This window comes from Geotrypetes seraphini, chromosome 3 (assembly GCF_902459505.1).
Source record: "Geotrypetes seraphini chromosome 3, aGeoSer1.1, whole genome shotgun sequence".
NCBI classification, from domain to species: domain Eukaryota; kingdom Metazoa; phylum Chordata; class Amphibia; order Gymnophiona; family Dermophiidae; genus Geotrypetes; species Geotrypetes seraphini.
This window is the reverse complement of record NC_047086.1, coordinates 135,225,297-135,244,498: the sequence shown is the minus strand read 5'-3', so window position 1 is coordinate 135,244,498 and position 19,202 is coordinate 135,225,297. Positions and strand designations below refer to the sequence as shown.

Genomic DNA, 19,202 nt, shown 5'->3' with positions numbered 1-19,202 from the left:
ACTGGATACTGTAGCACCTTCAGATTTGAATGCTGAGATAGAGTGGATGTCTTTGGTTGGCTAGGGATTTATCCAATCAGATTCTATGGGGGAGGTGCAGGATTATGAATGAATGTAGATGCTATATATATTCCGAGGTCAGACGCCGCGGCCATCTTACTCTTAACAATACTACGAGTCGGATGACTAGCGCGTACTCGGTAAGCACATTTTTCTATTTTAATTTTACTGAAGTAAGAGGGTTAAGCTGTAGGGGCAGTTATGCAGAACACATTGGTAACTGTTTCTTTTTGTACTACACTTAGGGAGACCCTTGATACAGCGCCGTTAGGCGCGAAACATGTCAGGTTAGACTCCCAGACGTTGGCTGACAAGCTAAGTATATACATCACTCTTACATTAGAAGATAACATCTTTTATAAGAATGCATGAAGAATTTTCACAGATCAAAAATATGAGCAGCCGGTGATGAAGTGCCACATAAATCTCCCTGCAGTCACAAGATAGCACAGCGGAGGAGTGGTAGGGCTGAGGCATACTCATGAAATATGCATAAAGCAAAGTTATTATGTGAAACTGTTTGCACTAGTCCAGCATTGTGATATTTTATTGTCTACCTTTATGTTCAGCAGTTTAGAACACATTCTTATCCAAAAAATCATCCAAGTCCCAAATGCCCAAAACAAGACCTTTTAGGCAAATGAGGGGTCAAGTCCTTCACCTAAAAGCATGTTTCTCTAACTGGCGTATGTCTTAATGCCGGTTAGAGAATCGTGGAACTGCCCCCGTAACGATCGTGGCAGGAGAGATGCCCAATCTCTCCTGCCGCCACCTGCCGTGACACCCCCCCCTACGCATTAAGCTAAGAGGGATGCCCAATCTCTCCTGCCACCACCCTCCCCAAACCGGCGTGTTCATCACCAGCAGGAGGGATGCTCAGTCCCTCCTGCCGGACACCCCCCTCACCCCCCTGCCGAACCGCCCAGCCCCACCCTGAACCACCCACCCCCACAGGGACCCCCTCTAACCTTTTTTGATGGACTGATAAGTCCTTCTGCTAGCCAGTAGGCCCACCTTCATCTGAATGGTGGGCCTGTTCCTTCCCGGTGCATTGTAGGATGCACTGGGGAGGGGCCTAGGGCCTGGTTGGCCCAGGTACCTAAGGCTCCACCCATAGGAGGGGCCCTTTATAGAATTTTCCCATAAGTGCCTGTGGCTAGGCGCTGCCTTGTGTATGTGAGCATCTTGAGTGCTCTCCTCTAATAGTGCTTGCAGTGATCTAGACTCTGGTCACCACCTGTCACTCAGTCACTTCTGGCCATATGGTCACTCTAGTAGCCACCAGTCACTCTTTATCAAACAAGGTAATCTGGCCTTTGGCCATGCTCTGGTCATGTCAGAATATTAACCTATCAAGGGTTAGGCAAATACCAGTATTCATCCCCTCGAGGGTCACCTAAGACTCCTGACAAGTTTTCCTTCTGGGTTCCTTCAGCCTGGAGGCCATGGGAAACTAAAGGTCCTTCCCAACAGGCAATTCCCCAGTATTTAAATCTATATGCAAATAAGTTGTCATCGGTTTCTTTAAAGACTCGACTTCCCTATTCCTGGTCTTCTGGTAGTGCTTTCTCAGTGAGGTGTTTCTCCTCTAGTTCGTAGTTTCTGGTGATGGGATGTACATCCCGTCACAGTGCTTGCACAAAGTACTATGACAAGCAAATGCCATTTCTTATGCTGGCATCATCTTAACATCAGCTAAAAAAAAGATAAGAAAATGGAGGGAGGGAATAAGGAATTATTTCTTGAACCAGGTCAGGTAGTAGAAGACCCACTACACATAGAGAGGAAAGTATGATACTGGCAACCATGGCCTACTAACCTTTTTATCCAACAGGCACCCAAACAACAAGATGAAGAATCCCTGTGGTGTGAAAGAGGAGTCTTTCAATTGCCTTTGGTATAATCTGCAAGTGCTAACTACTGTATAAATAGCTAATTAATATTGATTCCTCTTGATCACCAAATCGTTAATAAAGTTACTTTTGGTTCAAACTAATTTAAGCTCAGATCTTCATAGCACTCTCCAATATGCTTTATATATAATGATTCAAATAAAATATAAATCTGTGGAAAAATATTAAAAATAACAAGCAGAATGTACTGCAACAGAAAACAAATACTGGTACTAAAAAAACAACCTCTCACCCAAAAAGAGTGGGGCAAACTATAAGGAATTGTTTTATGCAATATATATATAAAACTTGTTGCATAGTTTGACTAACTTCATAACTAATTAATAAAGATTTATTCACATATATCAGAGCAATTATTCTCAGCCCACTCTTGGATTACACTCAGCCAGTTGGGTTTTCAGGAAATGCACAATGATAATGCTGCCTCCACTGTATGTAGTAGTGCTGCCCGATTCAGGAAAAAAAATTTTGATTCGATTCGATTCAGCCTATTGAATTGATGATTCGATTCGATTTTCCTGCCCAATTGGGTGTTTTTAAAAAATATCCTGGTGGGTTTATTTTATAGCCTCTTCACCCCCTTTGCCCTCTCCTAACCACACTGGCGCTGTGGTGTAAACAAAATAAACAAACAAAAAAGACTTTTCCTCTCTCTGTTCAATTCTAGCTCATGTTTGCGGTCTAACACCAGCTCTGGCAGGATACACGTTTCAGATCTGACATATTGTAATCACAAAACAGAAAATAAAATTATTTTTTTCTACCTTTTGCTGTCTTGGCATTATTCAAATCATGTTGGTCCAGGCTCTGGTTGTCTTCTGATAACTCGCTTCTTTCTTCTTTCTCCGTGCTAACCATCCATCGTCCATCTGTGTCCTCCCCTTCCATTTCCATTCCTTTCCCCTGGTCTTCCCCCCCATGCCCTGACATCTCTCCCTCCATGGTCTAGTATCGTCTTTCCTTTCCCTCCCTCCCATGGTCTTGGCATCTCTCTTTCCTCTCCTCTCCCTTCCTGGTCTTCCTTCTCCCTCCTTCCCTCTGTCTCCCCAATTGGGTGCAGCAGCAGCATTTCTCTTCCCTCTTCCCCTCTCACTCTCCTCCTCCACTGCTCTTCCCCTTTCCCCTCTCCTCCTCCACTGCTCTCCCATCAGTCCTGCTGCAGCTTTCCCTCTTCCATTTTAAATCCAGCAGTACTCTCCTTTGTTCCCAATCCAGCAGCACCTCTCTCTCACCTTCCTCCACCACTCAGCTCCCCTCTCCCTCCCCTCCTCTCTACTTCCGTTTCCCCCACCAACTAACTGCAGTACCTTTCCTTTCCACCCCCAGGGCAAGCAGCAACTCTCCTCTCCGACTAGCAGGGATCCTCTCCCTTCCCTTTCCCTCCCCTCTGACTAGAAGCAGTACCTTACACACTCACCTCCCAGGTCTAGCAGCACCACTCCCTCCTCTCCTCGCCTCCTATCAGCACTCTTCCCTCTTGTCTCCTAGGTCCATCGGCACCCCTCCTGATTAACAAGCTCTCATCGGCTCTCACCGGCTTGTGGATTCTCCGGTCTGACTCGGCACAGCCTGACGTTCTGTGTTTGACTCCGGCTAAAAAAAGAAAAATAGCCTCCGAAAAACCAGGCGATTTTTCATACCCTCCCGGTAACACTAGCCTGGATTAGCAGCTGCACCGCTCTCTCATTCCATAGCTTTAGCGAGTCAATTCCCTTCTGCAGCCTCGGGGCCTCTGCTAGGCCGTCCCGCCTCTGAGGAAGAAGGAAGTTGCATCATCGGAGGCGGGACGGCCTAGCAGAGACCCTGAGGCTGCAGAAGGGAATTGACTCGCTAAAGCTACGGAAGGAGAGAGCGGTGCAGCTGCTAATCCAGGCTAGTGTTACCAGGAGGGTTTGAAAAATCGCCTGGTTTTTCGGGGGGTTTGTCTTTTTTACTTTCTTTAGCCGGAGTCAAACACAGAACGTCAGGCTGTGCCAAATCAGGCCGGGGAATCTACAAGCCAGTGAGAGAGTTTTTTAAAAAAATGTTTTGAGTGGCGGCGGCGGCGACAACAGGATTCATGATTGCGATGACAGCCGGGCACGGGGAGGAGGGTTGGGTCCCGAATCGGAGAGGCCGATTTTTTAAAAATACACATCGATTCGAATCAATTCACCCAAAGTGAATCGGTGAATCGATTTGAATCAGAAATCGGGCAGCACTAGTATGTCTATCTATTTTAGGCGTATTCATTGTGAAAATCCCATTTGCTAAGTATGTCCCAAGAACTGGTTTGAGAATCACTGATCTAGAGGAAAGCAGACTTCAGTTATTTATGTTCCTGAGGCAAAACAAAAAGCAATCTTTCTTGGCATCAAGATATCTCACCACACAAATGCCTGGATTATAATCCTTGATAACAAAACATTTTGTTATCAAGATTACTGACTGATTTTAATTTTACACAAGCTGCATAACCTTGAAGTACTGATCAATAGAATGAAAGCCAGTAATTTACTCTTTGAAATTGTGCACAAGTGAGAGGACTTCAGAGCAAAACCAAACTTGCTTTTTTTTTATGTAAATAAACATGCTTATTCATATAGTTATAGAAGATCCTTCAAACACTCCTGTATTTGTCTCGTTCTGTTTTACAGATGCAACTTTGAATAGCGTTCATCTCTCTGTAGCACAGTCAGGGCAATTCTATAGCTTGGTACCAACACTTACACAACATCCTCCAGATCCTATATATGGTGCCTAGATATGTGTGTCAAAACTTGGTCATGCTCCCGAGATGCACACGCAAATTCTTTGGCCAGCAAATTCTTTGGCCAGCAAGCCAATTAATGTCAATAACTGGGCGCTAACAACCAAAAATTGACACTGGCACCCATTAAAATGTGCACGTGCATCTGCCTGTGTGCTATTCTGTAAGGCATGGTGCCTACCTCAAAGGGGGTGTGGCCATGGGAGGGGCATGTTATCCTATTGCAGTTTTCAGAAATTAATTAAGACCACTTTGTTCGATAAGTTTATTACTTAGTGAGTTTTATTATTGAAATTCTGTTTTATAAATATTTGTATTTTTTTACTGTATTATTGTATTTCACTGATTGTCCAACTCTTTTTAGTGTAAACCGCCTAGAACTTTTGGTTATGGTGGTATAAAAGAATAAAGTTATTATTATTATTATTGATTGACCCTTTTAAAGCCAGATTACAATTCACATTAGACTTATTGATTTGTGACTAGTATAGACTATAAGAAACTGGTGTGAACCTACCAAATATAGATCCTGGCAAAAAGAGGAGTTAGTGTTGCCTCACTGTTAAAAACAAGGAGCTTTCTTAGGACTATCAATCGGACCTAGTGCTTTGTACAAGTTTAATAATTTAAGGTATGCTGGCACTTTGATTGGGATCTAACCTATAAGAAGAAGTCAGGGGAGAAGACTGCTCAGAGACTGTCTTAAGAAGCACTCAGAGAGCCAACTGGTATATCACATACTTATAAGCAAATATATTACATGAACAAAGCATTGTAGAGAAAAAAAGAAAGCTTTACAATTTTTGCATTAAAGATGAACATAGCTATTACATACCTGAAGAGGGTTTAGAATGACAAATAAATATTGTAATACCAGGGAGTTATAATATACATGTAATGGGATTCCGACAGCCCAGGTCAAACCAAACTGTGGGACACAGAATACAACGGCTTTAACCAGCTTCCCGATGGTCTCCTTGTCTTCACTGGCATTATCAGAAACAAATGGTCTCAGGAGTGTTCGGATCACGACAAGTAGTGCAAAGAAGTTTCCCAGGAGAATTATGACTGCTGGCACAGTGAAGGCCAGGGAGGCCCCAGAACAGGCTTCCAACCAGCATATGCTATCTCCAAAGTAGTTGCTTGTTGGTGAGAACTTCAAGAGGGTAACCAAAGCAATGACAAAAGGGCATGTGTATCCTACGAAAACTGCAAGAATCAGAAATCTTGTTCTGCTGACATGGTGGAATACAAAAACCAAGCGGGAACATAGAAAAAGGCTTTGGACCAGGGTCCAGCCAAAAAAAGCCAAAAAGGAAAAATGGGAACAAAAGGTTACAACCATGCAGAGTTCCTTCTGGTCTTTGGCACTCACGAAAGAGGTCATAAGGAAGAAGATGTTGCTCAAGAGCAGACAGATGGCAATGTTTAAAAGAATCACATGTCGGAAATGTGCTGTGAGGTTACTAGCATCTTGAAGGAGAACTACTTGTAGTGAAATACATACGACAAGGGAAACTATGGAGATAGTAAGGCCAGTATTTGTAATGTGATTCAAAATAGCTGTATGAACACTTTCAACTGATGACACAGAGCCTGTCATCAGAACTGCAAAAGATGTTAAATGGGTGCAGAAACAGTTTGTAACACCGTTGGCAATGTGTGTGGTGCATCCATCCGATGACCACTTTTCTAGGGTGGAATTCCAGAAAGCACAAATAAAAATGTGTCCACATTTCATGCCATCATGCTTGAATGTCATATTCACATTAGCTTTCTGCGCTTGCTGTTTATCCAGAACCATGACATTAGTTATAATGTCACTCGTAATTTCAAACTTTTGGCTTGACTCACTGCTTTCTTCAAACTGGTTAGGAAAGTTGAGACCCAAGGTTTTGTAAGCTACTGAATAAACTTGAGCAGAGCAATTTAAAGTAGAAAATGTTTTTTCTGGTAATGAAACCTTGACCCCTGCTTCAACCTCCAAAATGTTTCCATCATTAAAATCACTGCATGAGCTAACAGCACCATGAAACTCAATGTTGGTATAGGTAATATTCATGGGTTCATGACCAGGCTCCATCTTCAGGAAAAGTTTTTCCATAGACTGAAGGAGCCGGGGACCAAGACTGAAGTTTCTTTTACTTGTGAATTTCCATGACTTTTCATTAAGAACCTGGTTAGCAGCATCCAGGACGTACTGTAAAAAGAAAAGGACAGCTGTTACATTTCTTCAAATACCTTTGACCATCCATGTGGCAAAGTATAATCGTGATAGGCAATTCTATAACTGGGAGCATGCAATTACATGTGTCTTGTATGCGTAAGTAATACTTTTTCAGTAAATATTAGTGTGACAAAGCATGCTTTGAACTGCAAACTCTAGAAGTTTGGAATGTGAACTAGAAAATGTAGTTCTAGTACTATACCAGGCAATCAATTCAAAAGCTACAGATTTCTATATGAATCCTTGGACTGAAAGTAGATGGAACTGAGAGGTTTTCTGTGACTAACCTGTCGTTAAAATCATCTGTAGGACCTGAAGACTGGAGGGTGGCCAATGTTACGCCGATTTTTAAAAAGGGTTCCAGGGAAGATCCGGGAAATTACAGACCGGTAAGTGTGACTTCAATACCGGGTAAAATGATGGAAACAATTATAAAAAATAAAATTGTGGAACATATAGACAAACATGATTTAATGAGACAGTCAGCATGGGTTCAGCTGAGGGAAATCTTGCCTCACCAATTTGCTTAACTTCTTTGAAGGTGTGAATACACATGTGGATGAAGGTGAGCCAGTTGATATAGTGTATCTAGATTTTAAGAAAGGTTTTGACAAAGTTCCTCATGAGAGGCTCCTGAGAAATTAAAGAGTCATGGGTTAGGAGGCAAAGTTCAGTTTAGATTAAGAATTGGTTATCGGATAGAAAACAGAGGATAGGGTTAAATGGTAATTTTTCTTCAATGGAGGAGAGTAAACAGTGGAGTGCTGCAGAGATCTGTATTGGGACTGGTGCTATTTAACTTATTTATAAATGATCTGGAAATTGGAATGACAAGCAAAGTGATTAAATTTGCAGATGGCACTAAACTGTTCAAAGTTGTTAAAACACATGCGGATTGTGAAACATTGCAGGCAGATCTTACGAAATTGGAAGACTGGGCATGCAAGTGCAAGATGCAATTTAATGTGGACAAATGCAAAGTGATGCATATTGGGAAGAATAACCCAAATCACAGTTACCGGATGCTAGGGTCCACCTTGGGGGGTTAGCGCCCAAGAAAGGAATCTGGTTGTCATTGTAGACAATACGATGAAACCTTTCGCCCAATGTGTGGTGGTGGCCAAAAAAGCAAACAAGATGCTAGGATTTATTAAAAAGGAATGGTTAACAAGACTAAAGATATTATAATGCCTCTGTATCGCTCCATGGTGCAACCTCACCTGGAGTATTGCATTCAATTCTGGGTTTTTTTTATCTCAAGAAAGATATAGCGGCACTAGAAAAGGTTCAAAGAAGAGAGACTAAGATGATAAAGGTGATGGAACTCCTCTCGTATGAGGAAAGACTAAAAAAGTTAGGGCTCTTCAGCTTGGAAAAGAGAAGGCTGAGGGAAGATATGATTGAAGTCTACAAAATCCTGAGTGGAGTAGAACGGGTGCAAGTGGACCGATTTTTCACTCCGTCAAAAATTACAAAGACTAGGGGACACTTGATGAAACTGCAGGGAAATACTTTTAAAACCAATAGGAAGAAATATTTTTTTCACTCAGGGAATAGTTAAGCTCTAGAACGTGTTGCCAGAGGTTGTGGTAAAAGTGGATAGGGTAGCTGGTTTTAAGAAAGGTTTGGACAAATTCCTGGAGAAAACATCTATAGTCTGTTATTAAGACATGGGGGGAAGCCTCTGCTTGCCCTGGATCGGTAGCATGGAATGTTGCTATTTTGGGGGTTTTGGCCAGGTACTTGTGACCTGGATTGGCCACCTTGAGAATGGGCTACTGGGCTTGATGGACCATTGGTCTGACCCAGTAAGGCTATTCTTATGTTCTTATGCGACTGACAATAGCACTTGCCTGGACACTGCTGTGCTTCTGACCTCCACCTATATACCGTATTTTTTGCTCCATTAGACGCACTTTTTCCCCAAAAAAAGTGGGTGGAAATAAGCGTGTGTCTTATGGAGCGAATACTCAAAGTGCCCTCCCCCATTACCTTATTTTAATGCTGCCGCCCTCCCTCGCTGGACACAGTGCCCTCCCTCGCTGAGAGCAGTGCATAAGGCTTGCTGGCTGCCTGGTCCCCGCCACTTCCCCCGAGAACTGATGGCTGACACAGCTGCCTCCTCTTCTGTTCTCTTGCAGCATAGCGGCACACCATGATCCCGTGCCGCTTCCTGCGAGAACTGAGTTCTTGCGGGAAGTGGCGCAGGACCAGGCAGGCAACCTGGTGCGGCGCTATGCTGCAAGAGAACAGGAGGCAGCTGCATCAGCCATTCTTGGGGGAAGTGGTGGGGACCAGGCAGCCAGCCAGCCTTGTGCACCACTTTCAGCGAGGGAAGGCACCATGTCCAGCGAGGGAAGGTGCCGCATCCAGCGAGGGATGGTGCCATGTCCAGCAAAGGAGGGACCAGAAGTTAAAAAAAAGGTATGCACAGGGAGAGGGGAGAGAGTGTCAGGGCCTGCCCTGCTGAATTAAAAATAGGAAGGGAGGAGGGAGAAGCTGGGGCCTGCCTGCTGCTTGCCTGGGGAGTAGGGAGAGAGGAGGGAGAGGCTGGGGCCTGCCTGCTGCCTGCCTAGGGGTAGGGAGGGAAGAGGGAGAGGCTGATGCCTGCCTGCCCACCCTGCCGAATTAAAAATAGGGAAGGAGGAGGGAGAGGCCGGGGCTTGCCTACTGCCTGCCTGGGGGGAAGGCTTGCCTGCCTGCCTACTTACCTACCCGCCCACACTGTCCCCTGTCCCTACCTGCCTGCTTGCCCACCCTGTCCCCTGTCCCTACCTGCCTGCCCTGTCCCTGCCTGCCCTGTGCCATGTCCCGACCTACCACTAGACCACCAGAGGGAGGACAGGGGACAGAGCCTGGCAGTTAGGGGAGACAGGGTACCGAGCTTGGTAAGGAGTGTGGGGTTGGGTGCAGAGCCTGGTAGGGAGAATTTGGTTCAGAATGGAATTTTTTTGTTTTCCTCCTCTAAATCTAGGGTGCATCTTATGGTCAGGTGCGTCTAATGGAGCAAAAATATGATAAATATTACCATATAATGCATTATATAATTTGGAATGCAGACTTACTGATGCTGTTTTGACATCGAAAGTGAATTTTGACTTCTTCACTTTAACGGCATTCGCTGACATACCCAGAATCTGAGACAAAAAATTCTGACTGATTCCTTCAGAGTTAGCAGAAGACATGATATTGTTGAGGTCCTGCAGTATCTCTACGATCTCACTACTAGCTTTTGCCTTCAAAATAAAAAGAAATAGGCAGAAATTCAGGGAGTTTCATAAACTGTCTTTAATAATAATAATTTATTTTCTTGTATATCGCCCCACCAGTAGTTCTAGGCAGTTCACAACAGAAAAACTGAGACATTTCAGTTAAAAAATACAATCTCATAAACTCTGCATCTAATACAGCTATTAATACAACATATTTAAAATACTAATTAATGTTGCATTAAGCCCACAAAGTAAAAGAAGGGAGAATAAATAATAGAAGAACAAACTATAGAAAATTACTCCAGAAGGAACAAATGCATTGTTCCTGAAAAAATTAATTAACCGAGAAGGATGAAAGCAAATATATCAAGTGTTTCTTCAAGAATTTAGTATTCAAATGCCAATCCCACAACTAATATTTGAGCCAACAAGAAAAATATGTTGTCTAAAATTGACACAGATAAGTAGTTTTGATTTACAATAATTTCTTGACTAGTGCAATGATGGAATTTATATAGCTTACCCACTGCAGGATTAGCATTTGAATTCTGAGCACTTATTATCACTTTAATATGGTTTAAATAAAATAAAAATATAATTTTTTGATCCCAATTTTATCTCATATAACTTTGATAGTTGGCGATTAAGCGATCTTTTTGAATTTTTGTAACCCGATTCAATAAATATTTTTTTTAGATCTTCAGGAATTTAAACATTTACGGTCAAATTTTATAAATGGCGCTGTGGCAGATTAAGGTTTTTTAACTTGTCAATGTGAATATTATAGCCCCGGGTAGCAGGGGGTGCTAATTAGAAAAAAAAAAAAAAAATAAACCCCTACAGATCCTAGGATGTACTGGGCTCAGCAGCTAGAGCTGAGTTACCTCAGAGGAGGTGGAACTGTTGCTGAGTCACAGGGGCAGGACCTAGACAGAGAGGGATACTTCTGCCCCAGGCTGGTTTCATTCTAGAGAGATTCCTGAGGGAGAAAAAGGAACTCTCAAATTTTCCCTAGATATAGGCAGAGGCAGGCCTTGGGAAAACAGACTGATGCCTGTAGCAGCTAGCTGAGGTAAGCCAGGCTATATTCTATGATTGGTGTGAGGCAAACAATAAAGTAAAGTGTTTTTCTATCTGTGAAAGATGTTTTGTGTGCTAATTACTCCTAGCAAGCCAGGTTCTAAAAGTGATAGCGCCGAGCACTGAGGAACTACAGAAGCAGATGATGTTGCAGAAGAGAAGAGCAAGGACAAAATGAATGAGAACAAGATGAAGAAAAAGGAAGTTTGCAAAATAAACTGTTAGGCAGAGATAAAGTGAATGTATGGGGTTTGGTTGAGCCAAAGAAAATAGTTAGGACTAGGCAGACAATATTGTCACTGAAAAGGCCGGAGTGACAGAAATTCAAAGGGTGTGAGAACGGGCTACTGGGCTTGATGGTCCATTGGTCTGACCCAATAAGATTATTCTTATGTTCTTATGGAAAGTTGGTCCTTGATATTTGGCATTGTAAACCCAATAAACTGTATTGGGGTATGGCAGGGGTGGGAAATGAGGGTTGCAATCCAGTTGGGAGCTTCAGGATTCCCGCAATGAATATGCACGAGATTTATTTGCATACAATGGAGGCATTGCATGCAAACAGATCTTATGCATATTCACTAGGGAAATCCTGGAAATGCAACTGGATTACAGTCCTTGTTCCCTTCCCCCCCTCCCCCCCCCCCGGGTTTACCATATCCCACCTCACCACAGTCCTCTCAAAAGCTGGGCCACTGCCAACAGGTTAAGACACATCTTAGCACCAATCTGATTAACCTTACACTTTAAATCTAAAACACTTGTCCACTTTTCCGCCTTTCTTGTTGCATCTGATCAGTACATTATAGATTATATATATAGTATATATATAATCTAATTATGAGGTACAAATGCATTTTATAAAATACCTAAATGAATGCATAGAATACACATGCACATTTACATCTGCCTTGGAGTATATTATATATGCTGTTGGAAAGGAACCCTCAATGCCCCGTCTTTATCACGTTCCAGTGTAAAATTAAATATTATTGACCTTTGAATGCATTTTTTCTTGGCTTTCTCCAGCAAAAGATGTAAGCAATACCACTCTTTCCAAGCCAATTATTTGCTGTTGGCAAATAATAATAATAATAACTTTATTTTTCTATACTGCCATAGTCAGACGACTTCTAGGAAGTTCACATCGAAAGAAGGCTGGACATTCAGCGAATTACAAATGTGTGAGGGGAGGGGATGTGAGAGGGGGTTGGGATTGCCTGAGAGATTGTTTCAGGTTTGTAGGGGAAAAAAAGCGTAGAGCAAAGGTCGGTCTGTTTAGGTGATGAGTTTAGCAGGCTTCGTCCAAGGCAAGACAAATCATGGGCTGCATACGAAGGGGTTTCGTCAGTCGTAAGGCGGAAATCATTATGCCATTGTATAGATCCATGGTGAGGCCCCACCTGGAATACTGTGTGCAATTCTGGAGGCCGCATTATCGCAAGGATGTGCTGAGACTGGAGTCGGTGCAAAGAATGGCCATCCGGATGGTCTCGGGACTCAAGGATCTACCATACGAAAAACGGCTTGACAAATTACAGCTATACTCGCTCGAGGAGCGCAGAGAGAGGGGGGACATGATCGAGACGTTCAAGTATCTTACGGGCCGCATCGAGGCGGAGGAAGATATCTTCTTTTTCAAGGGTCCCACGACAACAAGAGGGCATCCGTTGAAAATCAGGGGCGGGAAACTACGAGGTGACACTAGGAAATTCTTTTTCACTGAAAGAGTGGTTGATCGCTGGAATAGTCTTCCACTACAGGTGATTGAGGCCAGCAGCGTGCCTGATTTTAAGGCAAAATGGGATCGGCACATGGGATCTATTCACAGGGCAAAGGTAGGGGAGGGACATTAAGGTGGGCAGACTGGATGGGCCGTGGGCCCTTATCTGCCGTCTATTTCTATGTTTCTATGTTTCTAAGTTTGTCAAACAGAGTGGTTTTGATTGATTTACGGAATGCGTTGTAGGTCTGTCTGGTTTTATTTATGTAGTTTCCCAGCCAGGATTGTTGTCTGTTAGCTTGGAACTTCTAAACTCCTCAGCATACCCAGAAATAATAGGGAAGGGAATAAGGACGTGTATACTGCCTTTTTGTGGCTTTGGCATTTAAAGCTGACACTCAAAGTTGTGGGCACTAGAGGATTAAGTGACTTGCCCAGGCTCACAAGGAGCAGCACTGGGATTTGATTTCACAACCTATGAGTGCAGAGGCAGCAGCTCTTCCAGTGAGACACACCTTCCCACCAGCTGGATATTTAAGAAAACTGGTCAACTGTCCAGACTCCGCCTATGCAAACATCTACCTGAAAAATACATACTCTTAAGGTGTACACGTATTTACAGAATTGATCTTGGGCAGAGAGGTATACACATACGCACACATATGTCAGTATTGTGTGCAACGTGGCCATATTTTACAAGATTGCGCAGTGGATGGTTGAATAATGACAGGGGATGATTATAATAGTGCCTCCTGTTTAGCTTGAGTTTCTGCAATAAGGAGCACTTTTATTAAACAGTGCTTAAGAGTGGTCTCCTCCATTCCCAGGGCAGGTTTTTCCTGTTTGCTAAGGCCATTTTTAGCACTGCCGGGAAATGGCCAATTTTTTTCTTCGCACCAATAATGGCCACATGCTAATTTTCCCATTATCACATGGCCATCAGCGTGTGAGCTCTTACTAGGGTTGCTGGATTTTCATGTCCATAAAAAAAAGAGGACGTATGGCCCTGCCCTGTGATGCCCTCCATATGCAGCCCCAAGCTCCAAATCGGTTTTCAAAACCTGGACAAACTGCGGAGTTTTGGAAACCTGTCTGGATGCCCAGACGGTCCTCTAAAAAGAGGACTTGTCCGGGTAAATCCAGATGTCTGGTAACCCTACCACTTACTGACACCTATTTTTGTAGGCGGCAAGGGCGCTCACATACTAGCTAGCTTTAGCTTTATAGAAATCCAACAGACTGAATGAATAAATAAATGAGTGTCACACTCTAGGGAATTTTTTTTCCAGGTGTCTCATGTAGTTAAGTCCCTGTCAATCAAAAGAAGATAGTCTCTGAATAAACGTTTAATCCGCTGTTCAATAAAAATCCTTTTTTAAAAATCTGCATCAAGAGCAGTAGTAATTATTACAGAAATGTGTGTGAGAAAATTACGGTGACAGCAAAGTGCTATTGCTTTCAGTGTAAATTCAATAAGTTTTTACTGATTAAAATGAGTTAACCCCCTTTATGGCAATCATTGTAACTTTTTTCCTGTCAAAACAAGATCTGAACATTCTCCAGCATTCATCGATCGACTTCAAGATCATCACCATTCCAAAACTTAGCCCATTCTCCCCTCCTTCTGTTTCTTCCTCTTTTTTTTGGTTTTTAATAAGAAACTAATATAACTAGTATCCCCTCCCTTCCTCCTGTAACAAGTCTATGGGCTCCTTTTACGAAGGCGCGTTGTGGCCTTAATGCGCGGAATAGCGCACGCTAAAATGCCGCACATGCTAGCCGCTACCGCCTCCTCTTGAGCAGGCAGTAGTTTTTTGGATAGCGCGTGCTAATCCGGTGCGTGTGCTAAAAACGCCAGCGCACCTTCGTAAAAGGAGCCCTATGTTTATCACGTGTATTGGTCTGCCCCATTAGTAATTTTGTTTTAAACTTATTTTGTTTTGGTTTTTAAACTTTGCATGTAACACTTATTGTGAGTTTTTTTTAAATGAATAAAGAATTGGAAAAAAAAACAACTTTGTATGTACACCGACTGATAGATAGGCGGTGACTGATAGATAGGTGGTATATCAAAATAAAATTAAGCTTGAAACTTGCATAGAGTTCATTATTACAGTTTTCCAGGTCTCACCACATCTGGATATGTAGAACTGATGTTTCAGTCATCACGCCACAGCATTTTGGCTGAAACATTGGTTCTACCTACCCAGATGTTGTGAGACCCAGAAAACAGCGACAATCATAATGCCAGCTGCAGAAGCCTAAGACAGAGAACAGGCATAGAGGTTTTTTTTGTTATGCCACACGGTGGAGCCATTTGACAAGAGCACGCTTTTCAGTGAGAATGTGATAGCTAGGAAGTAGAACAAAGACACCTACACAAACATATTTATGCTGCGTACACAGGCACCTTATTGTTTGCTCTTTATCTAAGCATCAGATGAATTATATTATTCCTTCAGTGATTTGTCTGTATTATACAAAGCAATATGCAAAAAGGCAAACATGCAAAAAGTGAAAAACTTGGAGCAATATGGACCTAATGGATTGTCTTTCCATTAATTTGAAACAAGTTTATTCTCTCTCTCGCTCTCTCTCTCTGTTATAATAGATAGTCAGGATTTAATTTAATTTCAAATAGACATTTATATTCTGCCTATTCCTAGAAATAGAATAACAAATCAAATTAACAAGAAAAACAAATAGAGAAGAGCATTTTCAAAAATATGTCCAAGTCCCCCCCCCAAAAAAAAATCCCTGTCCTGTTCATAACATCCCAAAAACTATCTAGACTTCTTGTTTGATTATGGCTGTGAGATAGATGTTTTTGCACTGAAGATGTTCAAAATGAATAGTCATTTTTCAAATGAATGTCCAACTTTTGAACAACAAAACAGAGACATGAGCATCCGTCTGACATTTTCAAAACTATGGTCACACAGACATCCCTGCATAACAGGAGTAGTTTTTTGATTAGTGGGCCATAAACCAAAAAACACAGGGTCAAACTTTATTAGAATTCTTTTTTCGAAAATGTGATTTAATTTTTTAAAAATTTTAATGCAGAGTTTATATACCGCTAAATCACCACGCAGGCTTCAAAGCGGTTTACAAAACAATTAAAATTTGATTAATATAATGGCCACAAAACTAATCAGGTACTTTAAGTAATTTCCCTCTTTGTCCCTATGGGATCACAATCTAACTATAGTACCCATGAAAGAAATGATCCCTCTAGGGCCTGAAAAATGCCTATTGTAGAAGGAGGAAGTGACGTCATCGCCGCGGATGGAAGCTTGAATTGAGAGCTCCGTTCGGGCCAGCGTTTAAACTATCATTTTGTTGAGTAAACGGCGCAATTCTTGTACCCCCGGGTGCTGGTGAGGAGTGTGGGAAGACAGCGGACCCATGGCAACGCGGAAAAAGTTGCCCAGCGAAAAATCGGGCCAGCGCACGCTGGAGCAAGCGATGGGCAGAGCTGCACGTGGCAGCGTGGGCCTGGAGACGAGCAGCGGGGAAGCGGCGAAACTGAGCGGAGCCATCGCGGCTGTGGCTGATATGGTCACGGACCCGCTGCCGGAGAGTGCCTCACTAGAACCGCTAACTAAAGCGGACATGCAACGATGGATAGCGGAGGTGAAATCCGAAATATCGGCAGTGGCGGTGCAGGTTCGGGAGGCAGTACAGGAGCTGCGCACTGACCTGGTGGAGGTGGGCACGAGGGTCGAGGTGGTGGAGATGCGCCTAGATAGCTGCAAGGAAAATGTGACTGGAGTGCAGAGATCTCTGGAAACTGCTTCTGCGGACTATCAACTTCTATTGGACAAGGTCGAGGACCTGGAGAACCGCACCCGGCGGAATAACTTGAGGGTGCGGGGCCTGCCGGATCTGCCTGAATTTAAAGATGTTCGCGCTACTACTATTAAGCTGCTCAGATGGCTGCTACAGGATGACGCACTGGAGCCAGGAATTGAGCGAGCGCATCGAGCTCTGGGACCCCGGACAACAGATCAACCTAAGGATATTGTGCTATGTTTGCAGAGCTTTGCCCTTAAAGAGCAGATTTTCCGCAGAGCACGGGAGTTGGGCAATGTTACTTGGGAAGGTCATCGGCTGGAGTTTTACCAAGACCTGGCTGCGGGCACGCTCCAGAAACGTCGGGCTTTCAGAGAGGTGACCAAGGCCTTGCAGCGTAGCAATCTGCGCTACCGCTGGACATACCCTTTTGGAGTGGTTATCACCATCAATGGAGTTCATACCAAAGTTACCACAGTTCGGGAAGCTCGTGGGGTGTTGCAACAAGCGGGTATCGAGGTTCCGGAAGAGGCAGCCCCTGCAGGGGGTGCGGTGCTCAACCGACCGGGGCATCCCGCGTCCTCCCGATGGCAACGCGTGGAGAGTGGATCCAGGAGCGGGAGGGGTGGTCGAGGGGGAGGACACCCTCTCCGAGCTACCGCTTCTTCCACAAGCGCCCCCCCTGAGGGCTGATTGACAGAGTTTACTTTGTTCCCATTTCATATGTACTTTTCCTGCCTGAGTGGGTTGTTTCTTTACCCCTTCTTCGGAGATGGGTACCTGGGTTTTGAGTGTTGACTGGGAATTTTGGGGGAGCAGATCATGGACTGGTTTTGGACTAAGGTGGGAAGGGGAATGTGGCAGGGCTGTATGTGTGCTATGTTGGGGAGCATTGCTCTGTGGGGGAGGGGTGGGGGAGGGGTGGGGGAGGGGGAGTGCGAATGATGGTGAGGGGGATATGTGGGGCTGGGGGGGTGGTTCATAGGGATTGTTGTGGGTACTATACTTGATAGTTGACATTTGGCTGTGGGGTTTGTGTAAGGGGCCATGGGGATGGTTCACTTTCTTGTATGCTGGTGGGAGATCTGTGGACTCTTACTTTGGGGGAGGGGGGGTGGGGGGAGGGCTGGGGGGGAAGGGAGGGATATGGGGACGAGTATGATGGGGTTGGGTTTGCATTGTCCTTGGTTTACTTGGAATATGGAAGGGTTTCGGTTGGTATCTTATAATATCAGGGGTCTGAATTCCCCTAATAAGAGAAGAGCTTTTTATAGAGAGCTATTGCGCCTGAGGGCTGATGTTTGTTTTGTCCAGGAAACCCATCTACTTCAGTCTCATGAATCTATGGTTAGTGACTCTAGGTTTCCACATGCTTTTTGGGCTTCCCGGGTGGGCACTTCCAAGAGGGGAGGGGTGGGAATACTTATTCGTAAGGGGATTCGGTGTGAAGTCCATAGGGTGGTGCGGGATCCTCAGGGTAGATATATCATGATGGAGGCCCTGATTGAGGGGGTCTTGTACTCTATGGTTAATATTTATGCTCCTAATGAGGGTCAAGGGGCCTTCTTTCATGAGCTGGTACCTCGGATTCTCCGGTTTAAGGGGGGGGGCCCTGGTGTTTGGAGGGGATTTTAACCTTACTGTGACACCACATTTGGATAATTCAGGGAGGGCGGATTACTATGGGAGAAGGGATCGTAAACTGTTGCGAGAGGCATTGGCTACTCTGAATGTGGTGGATTGTTGGAGGTGGTTACATCCATCAGTCAAGGACTGTACATATTTTTCGGGCCTACATTCCTCTTACTCCAGAATTGATTATGTTTTTGTGGAGCGGGGACTACTCCGTCGGGTGGCGTCAGCGGGGATTGAATCCCTTACGTGGTCGGATCATGCCCCGATCTGGTTGCGGTTGCAGGGGACGGGGGGTGGTTCGGGACAGAAATTCTGGCGTTTTAATGATAGTCTCCTAGACGACCCAAAGGTGGGGGAACAGATTGAGGGATGGATACAGGACTATTTGGATGTGAATGTGGAGTGTGGAGCTTCGTTGGAAGCGGTATGGGAGGGGTTGAAGGCTACCCTTAGGGGTAGATTGATTGCCCTGGCCTCGGCCCGACAGCGTAAGAGACGGGAAGATGCGGCGGTGCTGCTGACTTTGATTGGTCGGTTGGAGAGCATGCATAAGCGTAGCCCTTGGGATGTAGCATTGCGTGGGCGATTGTTTCAAGCGCGTCGGGATCTTCAAGCTTTGGATTTAGAGCGATTACATCATAATTTACAACTTCTTCAACAGAGATATTTTGAGTTTTCTAACAAGGCTAGTTGACTGGTTGCCCATCGTCTGAAAGTGAGGCAGACGCGCAATCAGATCCTCTTGCTTCGGGCGGCCTCAGGCGAGCTGTTGCAGAAAGAGGATGCTATTCGTGCCCGCTTTGTGGAA

At 44.2% G+C, this 19,202-nt stretch overlaps 1 protein-coding gene across 1 annotated transcript in view; it reads right to left on the bottom strand.

Moving 5' to 3' along the window:
• Nucleotides 1–19,202, bottom strand: part of ADGRF3 (adhesion G protein-coupled receptor F3) — a 48,904-nt gene that overhangs the window by 13,756 nt on the left and 15,946 nt on the right. The window contains exons 4-6 of the mRNA XM_033938905.1: nucleotides 10,015–10,185; nucleotides 5,558–6,922; nucleotides 1,880–1,921 (exon numbers count right to left, since the gene is read on the bottom strand). Of these exons, the coding sequence (XP_033794796.1) occupies nucleotides 1,880–1,921; nucleotides 5,558–6,922; nucleotides 10,015–10,185 (1,578 nt within the window). The remainder of the gene's footprint in view (nucleotides 1–1,879; nucleotides 1,922–5,557; nucleotides 6,923–10,014; nucleotides 10,186–19,202) is intronic.